This window comes from Eptatretus burgeri, chromosome 9 (assembly GCF_056783735.1).
Source record: "Eptatretus burgeri isolate ZD-2024b chromosome 9, Ebu_testis_v1, whole genome shotgun sequence".
Taxonomy (NCBI): domain Eukaryota; kingdom Metazoa; phylum Chordata; class Myxini; order Myxiniformes; family Myxinidae; genus Eptatretus; species Eptatretus burgeri.
The window spans coordinates 65,230,864-65,250,080 of record NC_140969.1 but is presented as its reverse complement, the minus strand read 5'-3'; the positions used below and the strand labels follow the sequence as shown (position 1 = coordinate 65,250,080).

The 19,217-nt window shown below is 44.2% G+C and overlaps 2 protein-coding genes across 15 annotated transcripts in view; one reads left to right on the top strand and one right to left on the bottom strand.

Annotated features, from left to right (window-relative positions):
• Positions 1-9,718, top strand: part of FCSK (fucose kinase) — an 89,494-nt gene extending 79,776 nt beyond the window's left edge. For 13 of the 14 annotated variants that reach the window (XM_085895438.1, XM_085895445.1, XM_085895433.1 and 10 more), the window contains 6 exons: positions 850-987; positions 2,314-2,433; positions 2,717-2,898; positions 4,714-4,813; positions 5,555-5,778; positions 9,325-9,718. In XM_085895438.1, coding sequence (XP_085751564.1) covers positions 850-987; positions 2,314-2,433; positions 2,717-2,898; positions 4,714-4,813; positions 5,555-5,778; positions 9,325-9,393 — 833 coding nt within the window. In that variant the 3' untranslated portion in view covers positions 9,394-9,718. Of the gene's footprint in view, positions 1-849; positions 988-2,313; positions 2,434-2,716; positions 2,899-4,713; positions 4,814-5,554; positions 5,795-9,324 lie in introns of all 14 variants that reach the window. The other variant, XM_085895447.1, reaches the window with a different exon arrangement.
• LOC147020239 (uncharacterized) overlaps positions 1-19,217 on the bottom strand; it is a 133,234-nt gene that overhangs the window by 23,830 nt on the left and 90,187 nt on the right. The window lies entirely within an intron of this gene.

Below are 19,217 nucleotides of genomic sequence, written 5' to 3'. Positions count from 1 at the left end.
TGGCCCCGTAACCTCTTGGGGTCTGTACATTTGTTTGTCAAGCTCTACTGAGTCTCATCTCTTTTGGCCGTCGTGTCCACCTGCTTGACTCCGCAGGAGGTCTCTTGCCCATGCAACTCCCTGCTCGGTGCCAACTCTCTGAACCTACTTTAGCTCCCCCCCTCGCTGTTTGTCCTTAACTCTAACCAAACTCCCTGTCCCGAGTTGCCACAAATTATTGCCGTCCCCTCAGCTTCCCTTACCTCATGACCATGTTTTTTTAGAACATGGAGAGAGTTTTTCATGTGCCAGTTGGTTATCTGCCCAGTCTCTGGAGGGTGTGGGGGTGTGGGGTTCTGGGCTTGTGGAGGTATCTATAATAATCAGTCCACTTTAAAGAGAGCAAATACCCATATTACATAGGGAATTATTTAGACTTTAAAGACTTAATGAAGGGGAACGGTGGGGAAGCTTATAGACACATTCTGGTGGGGAGGGGTCATAATTGGTATCTCCTGAACAAACTTCATCAAGTGCTCCATTGTTTTACACAAAAACCACCCACTTATGCTAAACATGTATTAATGGAACTCTATAACGAATCTATTTTACACCCGTTACCCCCTGTTCACATATCCGCAACACAAAAATAAAATAAAATAAAAATCTCCATCTTATCCAAGACGATAAGGTATCAAGGTAATAAAAGATGGTAGTTGTATTTTAAAAACGAGGGTTAGTCTGCTTCATTTTTACAAGGTAGCTTTGTAATAAAACCTATTATGTGCAACAGTATTTTTTTTTTTATCACTCCGTTAACAGCACAGGTGATAATGACCTTTTCTTGATTATTTTTGTCCTTTCACTTAGCGGCACTGCTCAAGGCGGCATGTGTGGTCAGTGGCCTGGTTGATCCACATTCTACAACCAGCCTGCAGGAACAGCTCGTCACAACCACAGGTCTTGAGCTTCACGCGTGGTCTGTTCTTCCTCACGGCTCTGGCCTAGGTATGCGCTGTGCAGTATCGCACACAATACGACATTCAAAACCATCATGCATCAGTTGCCATTTGTGCACACCGAGTGAAGGAGTCTTCCTTCCTCCACATAAGATATTGTTAAGAGCATTAATACATTTCCTTTTTATTTCTAACTTTTATGTGAACACTAAAAAATATAGGAAAATTTGATTTTGACATATGAATTTTGATACTTACTTTGTTTGGCCTATTTAATGTTCCCATCTGAACAGTGGCTGATGATGTTTGGAGTCCAGGTCTTTTTATTTATTTTAATTTCAATCAACACCACAGCGGAAGGTTGAGACCAAAAAAAACCAAGAGTCCGCTCCTCACCCCCAGGTGAAAAGCAAAGAAAGAATATGGGGAAAATGTAGGATGGGGGTGCCACAGATGATTAGCCCACAGTAAAATTTAGGCGAAAGGACTTCAGGGGACTTTGCAGACAAATGAGTGTTCCAGATGGCACCAACAATGCAAACTAGTGGCCTCGGAAGAGCCTCCCGGAATCCCGTGCTCGGTCCAGTACCGGTCCCTACCAAGCAGAGAAGGGGACCCGAGATTATGCATCAGATGATGAGGCAGCCTCCTAAGGCGCGACATCCAAGTTTGGGCCTCCAGCTTTCTGGCGACAAGCGTGTGGGAACATCGGCTTCAATGGTACCCTCTAGCAGGCACTGCAGAACCAGGAATGCAACCCATAATGCAGAAGGAAACCCCCAAAACCTATAAATCTCCCATCTGGCAACTTGCCCCAAGAGCTTGTAGTAGAAAAACCTCATCTGATTCAAAAGAAACACTCAAGAGAAACCCAACAGAAACTATCTGCCACTCAAGACTCCTAAGTTACCGCCCCGGGTGGCTGTGAGCATCCTATCACTTAAAAGCAGTCTCCCACCTGAGGTTAAAGGTTAAAGCCTGGCCTGCAGAAAAGCCTTTGTATGTTCTCATATCATCTTATGTGTTAAAGTATATTCTTGCCATAATAATATATGTATGTATGTATGTATATATATATATATATATATATATATATATATATATATATATATATATATATATATATATATATATATATATATATATATATATATATATATATATATATATATATATATATCCAGAATAACCTTTAAATTAGATCATAATATGATAATCCTGCCACAATAATATCCGACATCATTAGTAGCCACAGTCGTTCTTTTGGTAGAATGAATGGAAAGAACACATGAGAATGTCCGGCACATTTGTAACACATTTAGTTTCTGGTGTGCTACTATTATGCGGCCCTATGGTGTGTCATTATGATTCGCAGGTACGAGCAGCATCCTTGCCGGTGCAGTGCTCGCTGTGCTGGGAGAAATACAAGGCACACCTTACGATCGGCATTCATTGCTGCATGCTGTGTTGCTTGTGGAACAGGCACTCACTACTGGTTTGGATTGCTACTCATTTGCACCATTTCCTGTACATACAATGCAAGCTGCTGATCGTCTCACTGTGTTGGTCCATGTAGTTCAGCTACTGCCTTAAATACTGGACTGCTGTTCTCCATTATAGATTGTCTGGAGTGAATCCATTGTTAGTTCAAGAAATGATAATCGGAATTATCTTGTTACTTTCTCACTTCAGTCTTCAGACCACGTTTTTGCTTTATTTTGTACACGGTACAGAGAGTTGTTAAAAAGGTTGTGTATGCATGGGGTGGCTTTGTGCAGGGGGTGGTTGGCAAGACCAATTGGGAGGTCTGTACCCTGGAGTGAAGCTTGGGCGTTCCAAGTCCACGCTACCTCTTCACGTGGAGGTGGAGACATTGACTCCACAACACACTCGCATTTTGGAGGAACGTCTGGTGCTTGTCTACACTGGGCACACTCGACTTGCTCGCAACTTGCTGCAGGTTCCTCCTCTACGATGTACTGGAGTACTAGTTTTCATGTGATTCTGCTAATTATTTCCAAGGAATGCTTCTTCCAGAAGAATGTTTCTGGTTTGTATGACCACAGGATGTGTTTGAAAAGCAGTTAAAATTTAAATAATTTCATCCATTGAGCAAGCATTAAATGTAGCTGCTCTGGCTTTTCTAATTGTCAATGAGACATTGAATGAATTACACACAAGGAAATCCAAACACAGGAGGCCATTCAGCCCACCAGGCCTGTGTCATCTCCACATTCCCACCAAACCAGGGACACGACACTATCTCTATACCCCAATTTTTCCTGTACCCCAACATGAGAGAGAGAAGGAAAGGGAGAAAGGGATAGACATGTCAAACTACTTCGTATTAGGCCGAGGTTAACACGCAACCTTTTTAATAACCACCACTTCTCAACACCCTCATAGGCATTCTTTCATTCTGTGAATATGGTATGCGATCACACCTTATTCTCGGTGTGCTCCCAATGCCATATTACCTCATATGCAGCCTTTGGCTGCTGGTGACATTGTTGCTGGGAGCACGGCCATGCCGCTGATAGTGCCCCCTGTTCCCAGTAAGCTGATACTCATTTTGCCGACCTTGGAAGGATAACAGGCTGAGTCAACCCACCTGGTGTTATTTAACAGGAAAAAAACAGGGGCTCAAACTCAGGACCCCTAATATCTTAACACAGCCACCTTAACCATTAAACCAAAACCAGGCTTAAATAAGAAGGTATCGCCTGATGTTTCATGATGATGGAGGCCTTCCTTTAGCTGAATGATTTGACACGAAGAAATCAGGTTGTTTTCTGCTGGAAAGTGATTAAACATAAATACTGCTTGTCGAAATCCATCCATCCATCGGGACCATACTTTGTGCAGTGCATTGGTGCTGCCTAAGCAGTCTCCTTGGCTATTGGGCACAATCCTGGACGGGTTGCCACTCCGACACAGGATACCAGCAAGCTGGCACTCATTTTGCCCACCTCGGAAGGATGACGGGCAGAGTCAACCCCACCTGGTATTAATTGAACAGCTGAGTTGGATTTGAACTCAGGATCCTGGGATCCCAAGCCCACCACCCTAACCATTTAGCCAACACCAGGCATGTCGAAATAGATATCGTTAAATCATTGTTTGCTGTCAAAGCTTCCCAAAAGATGAGGTTTCATTCTTGAAAAAACTACAGTGACGGAACCAAAATATGTTGGCATCTTCTGCGTGAAGCCAGCAGGCTGGGGGCAACGATTCACATTTATTGCCACATCTGATGGAATTTAAATGCTCTAATGGCGGCGAGGTGCTCCATTTCAACCAGTGTGTTTAATATATGTAGCTTTTTGATACCGAGGGTCTCTAATAAATAAATAAAAAACTATTGCTGTCAAAGCCAGTGACCAATTGCAAATTAAAGTAAGATTACCATTTAGCTTCAACCCATGAAAAACTCACAATTGATGCTTTAATTTAATGCAAAAAATAGACTTATTTTGCACAAGTTTTGTCCCAAAACTGGAATTGGCTAGAACATACTGATTGAGTCACCCATGGTCGTTGGATGCATTAAAATATTAAATCGTAAAGTATTCCTAAAACTCTCTTGAATTTGCACAGGTACACGTTTGTTTTGCTGGTGAATATCACACCAATGTTTGTCCCCATCATCACATTGGCGAATCACCTCTGGATGGCCGACTTTACCATGTGACCACATATTATGGCCTGAAGCCATTTGGCCTTTGGTAAACAAAGTGATTTATTCAACAGATAGCTAACGATGCGTTTGTCACAGGATGTCATACGTCGTTGGTACGCTAGACAACCAGAATTGGTGGCAGCTGTGGACCAGTTGGAAGACACTGCAATGAAAAGTGCAAAGGCCTTTGAGCGCGGTATGAGGCATTGTTATGATTGTAAGCATTCCTAAGCCATGTCCTTTTTTTCAATGGAGTCTGTGCACGATAAGTAAGATGCAATGATCTTTGTCATCGCTTACAACTGGCTTGTTCAATGTCTTGCATGTTCTGTTTGAATGATAGTTTGCCTCGGTTACAATGTGGGAAATCTGAAGATTTGGAAAATAATTTGCTCAAGTTGGAATGCTTCCATTTTAAGGCATTGCTAAGGATTTGAAAGCAACTTACGAGTACCTCTTTGTTATGTTTAAACCTATGGAGGGGGAACTGAGGTGCAGTGGAACAACTGCTCTCATAGCTCTTCTTGGCTAATTCTACCAAGTGCCAACATATTGGAATTTCGTTAATCAAAATGTTCTTTTTGACCAAAGAAAAGATCATTTTGAACCTATCACTTTAAAGCAGCGGCCGTCGCAACAATTACTAAGGAATTCACTGAAGATGCATTTGCCAATTTTATACTTTTCAATACAAGGAGGTGGAAACAAAACATTTGATGGTGTCAGTTTGTAATCTGACTCGTGTTACTTTAGTAGGATGTACTGAAATAACGAGCCCTGGCGTTTTCTGCTCACCTGACAATATTTGTTCCACATTGCAACTCAGGAAAGCTTATGTTTCAGTTTTAAGTCGTGTTTGTTTCTTATGGGTATACTATGTGTTGACTTCTGTTCACTTTGATAAATGTTTTCTGATTGGTGCATTCCTTCCTGGTAGGTGATGTGGAGACCATGGGAGTTTGCCTGCAAACTTACTGGAAGCAAAAGGTGGCTCTAACCCCTGGTGCAAGTCCTTTGGCAGTGCAGCACATCATGGCGGTGCTCGCTCCCCTCGCACTCGGCCAAAGCCTTGCGGGTGCTGGTGGTGGTGGCTTCCTTTTCATGCTTGGCATGCAGCCATGGCCAGCAGCTGCTGTGCGATCTGCACTTTCTACACTGCCTGTATGTCACTGCTGGTGTGTGCACTTGTGCACACACACACACACACACACACACACACACACACACACACACACACACACACACACACACACACACACACACACACACACACACACACACACACACACACACACACACACACACACACCTTCATCCCCAGGTTATGTGTAGGTACAAGAGGTTATTTCAATTACACAAAGAATGCACTTGTTGCAAGAAGCAATAATTCATTTATATGACATAAAGTGCTTTTCTTTAAAGTACAAGGGACACAAATTTTGGTGTTACTGTTCCTTAAAGTTGCGACATCAGAGCGATTGGGGAGGGGGATTACATTGTGTTTACTTGAGGAACGCATCTGTTATCTTCGAGGTTTTGAACTTGCTTGTTTCAATACAAAGACAGGATCACATAAGAGGCTTACTTAGTATGAAAACAGATTACTTGGTATGAAAACAATATTTATTCATATTGTGTAACTAATAAATTGCAGCATTAATATATTTTCTCCACGATGCATTTGATGAAATTCCATTAAATATAGTAAGAGTACACTGGAGAAGTGATACAAAAGGGGTATTTATCAACATTACTTATGAGGGAAAGCTGAGGGAGTGCTTTGAAACACAGACTGGAGGTGAATGGACAACAAGAACAAATGCTCCACATACAAATAAAAGGCATAATTTAAAATAAGGGTCTTCTTCTTCTTTTTCTCATCCTCTTCCGTTTATACTTTATAAGGAAGGGGTGAGGTTTGATGGCATCAAGTTTCTGCCCTGCCTTGACCACGATACTCCTCCACCTCCCTCTGTCCTCAGCCAACTCCCTCCACTCTCCAACCACCCCTACCTTATGGATATCCCTCCTCACACAATCCTCCAATTTCAACCACGGTCGACCTCTTTTCCTCTTGCCTTGCTCCCTCAACCTACCTGCTCTCTTTGCCATTCTCTCTTCCCCCATCCGCACCAAGTCTCCAGCACATCTCAGCCAGCATTTCACCAATCTCTCCGTCAAGCTCATCAGCACACCAGTATCCTCCCTTAGTTCATCCATCCTCCTTCTATCCACCCTCTTCACTCCCGCAATCCTCGTGACCCAGTTGTTCTCACAAACCTGCAGCCTCTGTTGTTGGCTCTCTGTCAGTGTCACCGTCTACAGACCATAATGGTAGGCCAGCATTACACATGACATCAGAACCTTTCCTTTGAATTTTCTTGATATCTTTCTCTCTGCCATTACTCCCTCTACCCTCCTCCATGCATTCGCACCCACCTGAATCCTCCTCCGCACCTCTGCCTCGGACTTACAATCCCTGGTCACTGTTCCACCCATATACTCAAACCTCTTTTCCTGTCTGATCCTCTTCCCCTCTAACCTGATATTTTCATTTATTTTCTCAACCACCCGACCCACATCACTTCAGTCTTTTCCATACTCATCTTCAGCCCATGCTTCCCAAATGCCTCCTTCCACTCCCCCAGTACTTCCTGCATCTCCCCACCCATTCTCCACCATGACAGCCAGATCGTTCGCTAACAGCATCCTTCCCAGAATACCCCTAATGTTTACCTTCCTGCTTACTAGCTCCAACACCATGATAAATGTGAGTGGGCTGAGAGTTTCCCTGCCTCAAACCGATGTTCACGCTGGACTCCTCAGACATCCCAGGACCAATGAAAACTCTTCCTTTCTTTCCACTTCCGATTCCGGTACTCTCATCCATCTCAGTGTCACCATCACCATCTCTCTCGGGACAGTGTCGTTGGCCTTTTCCAAGTCCACAAATCCCAATGCCATCTCACCTTGCACCTCCAACCTCCTCTTCACCAGTGAGAACATCCCATCCATCACCCCCCTACTCTTTCTATACCCCTGCTGCTCTTCTCCAATCTCCATCTCAACACTTTTCCTTTTTCTCCCATCCAGAATCTTCCCCAGCACCTTCATTACATTACATGGAAGTGCAATGCTCCTGTGTTCCCCGGACCTTCAACATCGCCATTCCCTTTACATATCGGCACAATTAACCCTGTCCTCCACTCCTCTGGAATAGAACCCTCTCTCATACGTATATTCAACAGCCTCTTCGTCCAACTGACTCCAACTTCTTCCGCTGCAATTATCATCTCTGTGCACACCTCACCAGTGCCTGATGCTCTTCCCTTCTTCATCCTCTTCAATGCCATCCACACTTCTTCCTCTGTGATCTCCACTTTTCCCTCTACACAACACGGTTGCTCCAGCTCGCCATTGCTTCCTTCCTGGTTCAACAGCTCTTTGAGATATCCTTCTCACACCTTCAGTACTGCTCCCCTCTCTGTCACTCGCCTCCTGCCACCATCCTTAATCACCACACCCCCACCCCCCTTCATGTGCTTACCATCCTCATCCCTGTCACGAGCCAATTTATATATAATTTTACTCCCACCATCCTCTTCCAACTTGTTGTACACCTCCTCTTCCATGTCATTTCTCACCTTACAGTTCTCCTTGTTTTCTTCCTCTGTCCATACAAGTGGAGCAACCATGCATCTGGTTGCCTCCCCCTATCCTTGACATTCTCCATCCTCTTCCAAGCATCCTTCTTTTCACCAACTGCCTTCGCTACCTCCTCCGTCCATCATACCTGGTTTCTGTCCTTCGACACAAAACTTCTGCAATTCCCTGAAACTCCTCTCCATACTTCTTCCACTCCTCCAAACCTTCCACTTCTTCGCTGGAAGTTGCTCATACCGAGCCCTCAACCTCTCCTTGTACTACTGTATGAGGACGTTTCCCCTCCTCTTCCCCACCTAAAAATCTTCCGACCCCTGCTCTTAACCTCCCTTCTTTTCTTCATAAATAAGATAAAGTGAATGAATTTAAATATCTTGGGTCCAGTGTAACACCTGATTAAAAATAACAAAAGACATAACACTCAGAAAGGCAAGAGATGTGACATCCGTGAACACTAAAGTCGTTTTTTGTGGAAAAGGAGGGACATGTCAGAAGAGGTACAAATGAATATATTCATTGGAATAGTTATACCCACCGATTTTGATGATACATGTACTAGCAAAGAACCTGTCCGTTAATTCTCGACCCAGCTATAAACTGCCACCCTGGTGTTTCACGTGCAGGGTAATGCATCAGAGCCGTCCATTGGAGGCTGCCTGTCAGTAATGCCAGAGCACCTGCCTGCCAGTAATGGAGGCACTGGTGGTCATTAAATATCCCATGATGTCTTTTGCGAAGATGGACAAGTTATTGCCAATGCCCTGGCTAAATTCTAGCTTTTTGTCACCTTCAGTTAAATTCCAGGCCTGACAGGCTCTTTCAAGAGTTGGCAAGTATTGTATCTTCTGGCCAACCCCAGATGTAGGTTGGAATAATTGGAACTGTTGGAGAAGCTCTTCAGTCACAAAATTCAAACCCCTTGGAATACGTGCAAAGTGTTCTTCTTAAAATATCATCTTCTTCTGCTTTGTGTTCTGAGCCTTTTTGTTGTTATTCTGATGTTGTGTGGCTTCCTGCATGTGACGTGTGTGTGTACCTTCACAGGGTGCAGAAAATCTACAACTATACAAAGTTGCAATCGATCAGGAAGGACTCGTGATAAAATATGAGTGAACTGCGATCTCGATGACAATTTCAAGAAAAACACTCAAGAAAACCTGCACCATGCATCCTACCACCTTCCAAATAATTCTCCTCAATTTAATCCTCTGTTGCTTCACAATATCAAACACCAGCTACACACCCTCCCCCCCCCCTTTCCCCCATTCTCAACCAGCAACTTCATCCTCTTTCCCCACCTTCAAAGCACACATCTTTCTGCCACAAAACACACACACACACACACACACACACACACACACACACACACACACACACACACACACACACACACACACACACACACACACACACACACACACACACACACACACACACACGTTGATGAGAAGCACCAAAATATATACTTTATATTTCTGAATCATATTTCCATGAGTGGGCTGGCAGGATGGCTGAGAGGTACGCACACTCACCTCTAAGCTGTCTAGCATGGGTTTGAATCCCGAACCAGCTATAACCTGTCATCCTGGTCTTTCACAGGCAGAGTGATTGATTTTTGTGTGTTCCTCGGATGGACGTTAAACTGGGCGTCCTGTCTGCCGGTATTAGTTGATGGATGTTAAAAATCCTACAGTGTCCTTCATGAAGAGTGGGTGAGCGATCGCCGGCACAATGAACAAATTAAAAATTCCTGCTGGGAAGACGAATTGCAAACCACGCAGTATAACCCTTGCCAAGAAACTGCTTTGGTAGCACCGACGCTAGGTGACAGAATATGGTACATCAGAATCTGAATGAGAATTTCCATGAGCAGTTTTCAGAAAAGTCATTTGGTAAAATGACAGTCTCCAGGTGTTCCCTCAGACAGCATAACCTTCTCTTCTGGCACCCAGTGTTGGGACCTCATTGTTAGGGTTATGTTGCATCAACTTTTCTTGCCTTCACAATCATCTCAAAGTTGTTCATGTGTTTCAAATACTTTCCTTAACAATAATTTTAATGTTTTGTTTTCATCAATTTCCTTTCTCTCACTCTTCTACCTTGACTTGACATTGATATGGAGGTTGCAAGTCATAGGGATCCCCAGTGATCAGTACTTGAACCGTTTTTGTAATAACATGGTTAGGGTTTGGGATCTTAATTAGGATTATAACACTCTGTTTTTGCATTTTTCACATTCTCTGTACATAAAGCTGTGGAGGAAAAATTTATATTAATGTATTCTAAATTGTAACAAATGGGGTTTGAGAAATGTAAGTTTTATGCTATAAGTTGAATTGGCTGTCCTTTTTAGCCAAGTGTCTTTTGCCCTAAATGTTGATAAAACGTCTTTGTCTGCAGCGGTGTGACCTGGGCTGATAACAGCGAACCTTTGCCTCGAAATGTACGTCGTGTGCTTCTCAGCACTGAGAGGACACGTATGCAGTCTGAGTTGGTAGCCCCCACCGCTCTCCCATGGAGGTATAAAATGCCTTGAAATGTAAAATTGTTTTAGTGCAAGCACATGAGGATGTATAGCATCTCAATGGCTTGTACTCCTTGGGACTGACCAAGTACCAAGTTAGAATAAAACTCTGATGTAATATGGATGTGAATTGAATCGGGTTTGGTTTAACTGTTAACTAAAAGTAAGAATAAATGAAATAGAACTAAATAATATTGCTAAATGGGGATTCTTAAGTTCATTGTAAGAGGGTGAGAAGTGTATGGTGGATAATTAGAAAATAAATTGTTTCACAAAGAAAGGACTTGTGTGGATATCGGTTATCAGTGTCGGTGGGTTTTATGCAGGATTTTATAACCAAATCGGACAAACGTTAAACTCTGCCTGAAGTTAAATAGGATTCCACAATCAACCAGGAAGAATCCTTCAACGATCACAACGGGGTGGGTGAAAAAATCCACAACAGTTGGCGCCTGGTGACTCGGATTCGAACAGACGTTGTGCGGTGCTCATGACCGGAGGTGCTTAATCTGCCGGAGGCAGTGCCTGGAGGAACGACAAGTGCTTGAGCGAAGGTAAGGGAGAGTGCTCTCAGCAGGTAACGCATTTCGAACAAAGAAAAGTTCATTGGCAGATAATTTTATTGATAGAAAGAAGAGGTAGCGGAGAGAGTCCGTTTAAAAGTACACGATAAGTACTGTAGTTGTTTTAGAAAAGTGCTGGAGAAGAAGTCAGATGAAATGAGCATGATGCAGTGACATGCCACAGACCGCGCAGAGGACGTGTGAGATATATGTTTGCATTGATACTTACCTGATAGGAGAGATACCGTGATGTTTTTATTTTTATTTTTTTGTATACCTTGTCGAGGCTCGTATGAGAGCTCACACACAACGCACAACAAGGGGGCATGATACAAGAGGGGCGGGAGTGGGAGGGACAAAACAGTGGGGAACAGACACATTAGAAGATCTGTGAAAGGGAGAGGGATGGGATGGGGAACATGGGGAAGAGAAGATGGACATTACAGGGACTTTCAGGAAGGAAAGCAGGGGAATTGAAGGAAGTGGGCTTGGGTGGATTATCGGGGGTAGAAAAGATGGGGGATGACAAGAGGTGGTGGTGAACAGCTGTTTTGAAAGCCTGGAGGGAAGAATGGGAAAGAATAGAGTGAGGGAGTTTCTTCCAAAGGTGGGGAAAAAGAGGAATGAAAGAGTGAAGGTGAGCAGTGATTCGTTATTTTGGTAGTTTTACCAGAAGGGGGTTGTTGGCGGACCTTGAGTGCCCTGTGGAAATGTGGGGACAAATCGCAGAGAGAGCAGGGGGGCAAGGCTGGAGAGGAGACGCTAGAAGACAGAAAGACCACCGACCAACCTGCGGTGATTGAGTGAGAGGCCCAAAGACTCAGCCTCATTGCGGGAGATGCCAATGATCCGAAATGCCTTGGTTTCTACAGCGTGAAGCCGAGAAAGGTGTGAGGCAGGAGCAGCAGCCCAGAGGGGAGAGCAGTACTCCATCAGGCTGCGGACAAAAGCTTTGTAAGTGGTCAGGAGCTCAGGTGGGCCGAGGAAGGAGCTTGCACGACAGGGGATTCCCAGTCGGCGACTGGCTTTGGAGGTGAGGTTTGAAATGTGGCTTTCCCAGGAAAGTTCATGGCAGATAGTGAGACCCAGAAGCTTGAAAGAAAGGACTTCTTTCAGAGGATCGTTGAGAAAGTGGATGGGGGGTTTTCTAAACGGTCCTTTCGAAGAGACATCGTGAGAGTGTGAGATTTGTCTGGATTGAAAGACATGTTCCACGTGTTGGACCAGTTTGTGATTTTATCCAGATCTGCAGTGAGCGAAGAAGCTGCTGCTTGCCGGTCTGAGGGATGACAGATGGTACGGCAGAGGGTGGAGTCATCAGCAAAGAGATAAAGAGGATTTTCCAGAGAGTCGGAGGGATCATTGATGAAAACCAGAAAAAGAACAAATAACGACCGAAAACTTAACTTTGAGAACGTCAGCAGAGAGCCCCTAAGGAGACCTCTCGTCGCTCCAAACCCGGAACCGGAAGTTAAGGTGGTATTCTCAGGGCGAGGCCTAACCATTGCACTACAGGAGGGAGGTTGAGCCTTGCGATTTCCCCAAATGTGGGAAAGTTGACCATGAAATTTGTAGGATGCAAGAGACGATAGACTGGCTGGGTGCATGGCTGGTGATTTGCATTGAGATGCATGTGTTGTTGAGAGTGAAAAAATGAAACTTGTGTGAGTCCAATATTCACTGCAATGAAACGTGTTCTGTTGGGATTTTGACGATATTTTTAACAACTAAGAAACTTCAGGCAGAGTCGAAGCAGCTTGGCTTTTCGTGGTTTGGTGCTGATAACACGAAGGTCGCGAGCTGCGACTGTGCAGCTCGCCCCCTCCACTGGATCTATGGGGGGGGGGGGTGGCATGTTCTCTCCACTGAGTCTGTGTTTGAGTCTTAGCTTTAGCTATGAAATTCGATTCATATGCAGATTCAAGAGGGTGGGGCTATTGTGTCGAAGTGTGCATGCCGTTGGCAATGAGTTTAAAATGATATAGAAATGTGATTGATTTGGAGGATATTTTATGGCAAATATATTTTTGCAGGCAAAAAGGAAGCCTGAGAATGATCCCGTGGTCAGATGATAACACTTTAGAAGGTTTAAGAATGTCCCTCACGGGTTTCTGTAAAATTCCGATGAAAAATGGATATTTTAAGGTTTTGTAAAAAAAATTGTCACGTGATCGCACGCGATCACAAGCGAGTCTATGAGACGCAATGCTCGTGAGTGTGCGTGTTGAAGCCATGACAGAGTAATGCGAAGCCTTGGGTTTTGCCTGTCTTAGAGTTTTTTTCTTCCCACCGGATGTTTAGAGAACTTCCTGTTCCTTGTTGCTTGGTGTTTGTGGCGCACGCTCTCTACTCAATCTGTTTAAAGTGAAGTCCATTTAGGGAAAAAGTGTTGAAGTTTTATTTAAAAGCCATAGGGATTTTGAATAAATTGGGAAAAAACAATTGTGAATGTTTCGAAGATTCGGGAGGTCAGCTCTCGCTGGCATTGTGATGATTTGTAATTACTCAACCCGGCAGGTTTGAGTGCTGGGCAAGCTGTGTGAACGTGTCAGAAATGTTACGAAGATTTTGATCTGAGTTGTAACCATTGTACTTAAAAGATTTGATTTAAATGTAGAAACGTGATTTGGAATGATTTTTAAATGATTTGATGATGTTTATCACGAGGGGCGATTTATAGATAATAGATGATGCCCGCGGATGGACGTTGAACTCGGCGTATTGTTTTTATTAGTCTGTGAATGTTAATGTTGCCTGAACTAGTGCTGGGAAGGCAATGGCAAACAACCCAGTGTAACCCTTTGATCGATTCAGTCAAGGTAAATTCATAAGATTTGATTGGATAAATGCTGAAGATTTTATTTTATTGATTTTAAAAGAAAATATTTTATTGTTTAGACCAAAAAAGCAGTTTCAGCGAGAAGTGGAAAGATGGAAAATGTCAGAAATTTAAAATGTCGATGGAATATTTTTGTGAAAAGGATAATTGATTACAAATTGAAACTGACCAAGACTGTTTGCTTTTACATGGAAATAGCAAATGAGATGAATGTTTTGAGTACACATGCAACTGAGATTTCTGTATATTTTAATTGTCATTTAGGGAAATAACAAGGAAAGGGATAAATATATTGATATGACATATAATGCAAGTTGAATGCTTCTGTAAGAACCTTTGTCAGTCTTGTGGAAATACATGAACCCATGACCTTTACATGATGACATGTTTAATCGATGTTAACCTTGATTTTGTTTGTTTCGGAGTGTTGAGCACAGTTGAACTATGCAAACGTATGATTTCGTCTAAATGAAGCTTGTAAAGAACTTCCACCGAAAGATTGGACGATGAGAGAACCCAGATTTGGGTGATTGAGCATTCAACACGTGATCATGAAACTGTACCCCTTCCTGAGGAGATAAGATGGTGCAATGTGAAAAAAAAAGAAAGAAAAACCCCCTGAGGAGAAGGTTGAGCAAAGTCTTAAGGTTGGCGTTGTGTGGTGCCTGCCTGGAGGAATGTTCTCAGGCACACTCTCGATTGCTGCTCTGCAAATACATCGTGAACTTGCTGTGGTTGCTTCAATGTATGATAGGCCTGGAGTTCCACACTGCGAGTCGTTTACATGTGTTCAATGGTGCGGGTGGGGGCTCGTGCTGCAAAGCGACTGCATCTAACGTGCACAGCCCGCTTTGTGCGAGGCCTGATTGCACGGACTGCTGCTGCGAGGCCCCAGGCTCTGTTGGGGCTGGATCTCTGTTCACCTCTCGAGTCCTTTTCGTCTCCTTCAACCCAGTGTCAGGCCCAAGCTTGTACTTGCCCACATCTACCTACTCCTCAGCCCAAGGAGTGCTTCTATTGTGTTTCCCGTTGGGTGCTGCTCTATCCACACCCTGACCTGTTTATCTTCTGACTTCGGGTAGCATGTTTTCAATGTGTGACACATGCTGATGAACAGGCCATAAATTAAATGGAAACTCACTCATTTTCTGATATGAGCACTCGCTGCCATTGTTGATTGAACTTGAGTAATGAAAATCTTTTCTCCAGGAACGGGTCATCCTGTGTCTTGTTACACATCATGTGTAAGAAAAATTATTCAAATTTTCCTTAAAAAAAAAAAAACGGGGGAGTGTGGAGGAAAAATTTATATTAATGTATTCTAAATTGTAACAAATGGGGTTTGAGAAATGTAAGTTTTATGCTACAAGTTGAATTGGCTGTCCTTTTAATCCAAGAGTCTTTTGCCCTAAATGTTGATAAAATGTCTTTATCTGGAGCGGTGTGACCTGGGCTGATAACAGCGAACCTTTGCCTCGAAATGTATGTCGTGTGCTTCTCAGCACCGAGAGGACATGTATGCAGTCTGAGTTGGTAGCCCCCACCGCTCTCCCATGGAGGTATAAAATGCCTTGAAATGTAAAATTGTTTTAGTGCAAGCACGTGAGGATGTATAGCATCTCAGTGGCTTGTACTCCTTGGGACTGACCAAGTACCAAGTTAGAATAAAACTCTCTGATGTAATATGGAAGTGAATTGAATCGGGTTTGGTTTAACTGTTAACTAAAAGTAAGAATAAATGAAATAGAACCAAATAATATTGCTAAATGGGGATTCTTAAGTTCATTGTACGAGGGTGAGAAGTGTATGGTGGATAATTAGAAAATAAATTGTTTCACAAAGAAAGGACTTGTGTGGACATCGTTTATCAGTGTCGCTGGGTTTTATGCAGGATTTTATAACCAAATCGGACAAACGTTAAACTCTGCCTGAAGTTAAATAGGATTCCACAATCAACCAGGAAGAATCCTTCAATGATCACAACAGGGTGGGTGAAAAAATCCACACCAAAGCCTTTGTTGGCAGGATTGCAGTACTGCACACGTTCTCCCACAAATCTTTCAATGTCTCTCTCACGTCGCTATTCCACCAATTTGGATTACTGTATTGGCCATAAATAGTACTAGCTGAAGAGGCCGTCTATGACGGGTACTTCAGTGTTCTTCTCAAACAGCTGGTATCACTATGTTCTGTGATAGTTGCATTATTTAACTTGTTCCAGTATTTCGGCGACATACCCCATATACGTGATAGCTGCATTGTAGTGAGACTTGTTAGTATAAAAGCTCATGGCGGGTTGGAATTATTTTATTCAAAATGTTCAAGGGGAGAGACCGGAATTGTTATGTTATGGTTTGTTATGGTGTTATGTTATGGTGGAATATATTGTTATGGTTGTGGAAATTCGCATTACACCATAAAGAGTCCTCAGGTGAGATATATCGGTAAGTTCATGTGTAGTTAGCCCAAACCCGTTGTATAGAGGGAATATGTGTGATTCATCTGGGCTGCGACGCTTTGAGTTAGCCATTTTTCTTTCTCTATTGTTATTTTCGACCATAAAGCCGCCAACAACGCAAACAGCCACTACCTTTACCTTCACAACTCTATCCCGCAAACATCGCTTCACCACCATTCCCAAACGACGCCCGCCAACCACCGAACCACCACAGAAAACCCCCCCACCACCTTAACCTATCTCCTCCAACCATCGACCACACCACCAGTCAACACCAAACGTCGTGCTGTCCAGGGCCCGTTCGGCGATTGGTGCCGAACGCATCGAGCCGCGAGCGCGAATGGCGGCCTTTCCGTGGGAGAAATTCGGATCAGGAAGGCTTCACGCCCCCTTTTTTCTCCGTCCAATGGGCGAACGTCAGGTAGTATGGCCCCGCCTCCAAGCGCGATGAACGTGGATTCTTTACGACAGGAATTCGGATCAAAAGAGGTTCACGCCCCCTTTTTGCCACACCAATGGCTGAACAGAGGATGGCGTGGCCCCGCCTCCAATCGCGTTTTGATCCTGAAATTTGCATATAGGCTCCTCCTGCGGCCTATAAAGACGCGAGCATTTAGGCGACTCACGGAGTTCGCGCGGTTGAGTTGCAGGCGGCTGGTCGGGGCAAGTGAAGAGTTCAAGTTCGAGTCAAGTGAAGACGGCGGTCGGCAATGAGGTTGCGGTGTGGGGGTCGCTCGTCTCATCGCGGGGTCCAAGCCAGCCAGCCATTCCCCTCTCCCTGAGCATCAGCAATTCCCCCCCCACCCCCATCCGTGCTGAGATAGTGCCGGGGGGTCCCGTTCCTCCCCCACCCTAAACGTGATGCCAACAAAACTGCTTGCGCGGCGCACGCCGGAGAGGGCTCGCCGACCACGCCAGGGGCACGGAGTCGGGGCGCAGCTGCGCGAACATTGCGGCTTGCCCGCCTTCACATCACGAGGACGCGGGTAAGACCTTCTCGGTCTTTTGGACCTGGCCGCTCCTCCAGGATCCACGCACATTTGGTCCACGGACCTGTCTGCCTCCTTGCCTGTGAGGGTGGCTTTCTTTCCTTTTTGTATGAGTGATGTGGTGCCGAGTCCCGACAAGTAGAACTGTATGTGTTGTAAATAATTGCCCTTTTATTCGGTTGTATTGCATTTGCTTTTGTTGCATCTTGTCTTGGCTGTAATATATGTGCCTTCCGTGTTTCCGTAATAAATGTGCATTGCTTGTTGAACTGTTTCCCGCTTTGCTTCGTCTCCTTCCTTTTATTGAATCTGCATCTTGCATCACATAAGGGATTCGTAGTGGGTTTCAACATCCCGGTAAATAATTGGAACCGTCAAGGCCGACGATAACTCCGCTCGGTTATCCCTGTAATACGGAATGAACCGCTTAAGCGGTTCATGTCCGGAGTCGGCCTGTGGCGTAGTACAACTCCTCGGCACGCTACTCGCGCGAGTACTTAGGTAAATCGACCATTCGGTGATCGGAGCCTATTTCGCGCGGGTAGAATGCGGACTGAGTTGTGGTGAGGTTAAACCCCCACCTGTGACTGGCTCCAGGCGGAAGTTCCCGGAGGGTCACGACTGAATTGTCCGTTCCGGTGGGCGAGGTGGCCGCTTTTGGCTACACGCGGTCGATCGCACGCCGGCGGGCGCGAATTCGCAACAATATGATGTTTCTTAACAGGAAGCGTTATTTTAAAATACGACTTGTACAAATGTTATCTGATTGTCTTTATCTTCTGGGATGTTTCATTTTGACGGTACAGCCTCGTGAGCGTGCCAACACCTGAAGCCCCGGCCTAGCGTCAGGTGTAATTATATATCTTTATTTGTAAGACATCCTATGGACGTAAACGAACATTCATTTTACTCCGTATGTGCAACAAATTTCACCTCCCTTTGCCTTGTATTTATTGCTATTTTTTAAATGCTTCTGTCCACCGCCTCTGAAGCCTGGTTGCAAGTCGTCGTCTATATTTCCAACAGAAGAGACCTAATTACTCTTTTATGAAAAATGTTTTTCGAGTATGTTTACCCTGAAAAATAGACCGCAGTAAACACATGGTCGTGTTAAAAGATTGGCCTATAAAACCCTGCTCAAATTGTCCGTATTAAGCGGGCCAAACAAATACAAATTGTGTTTTATGTAGGTAGATATTTGCAAGTATTTTGCACATGCATGTATCCCTGTTGTTAAGCATTGGTCTCAAAACCGAGAGAGCTCACAATCTCGAGAATGATATATCACTTCATATCTTCCATTATAGGGATCATGATCTCTCTCGGTTTTGACACCAATGCGTAAAAACAGGGACACATGTTTGTGAAAAATGCATGCAATATACTATTTATGGCCAACAAAGTAAACCAAATCAGCAGAATAGCTACATTTTCTTGACAAATTTCCAAAAGGACTGTTTGGAAGCCCCCCCCTCCCACCCCCCATCTACTTTCTCAACAATCCTCTGCAAGAAGTCCTTTCATTCAAGTTTCTGGGTCTCATTATCTGCCATGATCTTTCCTG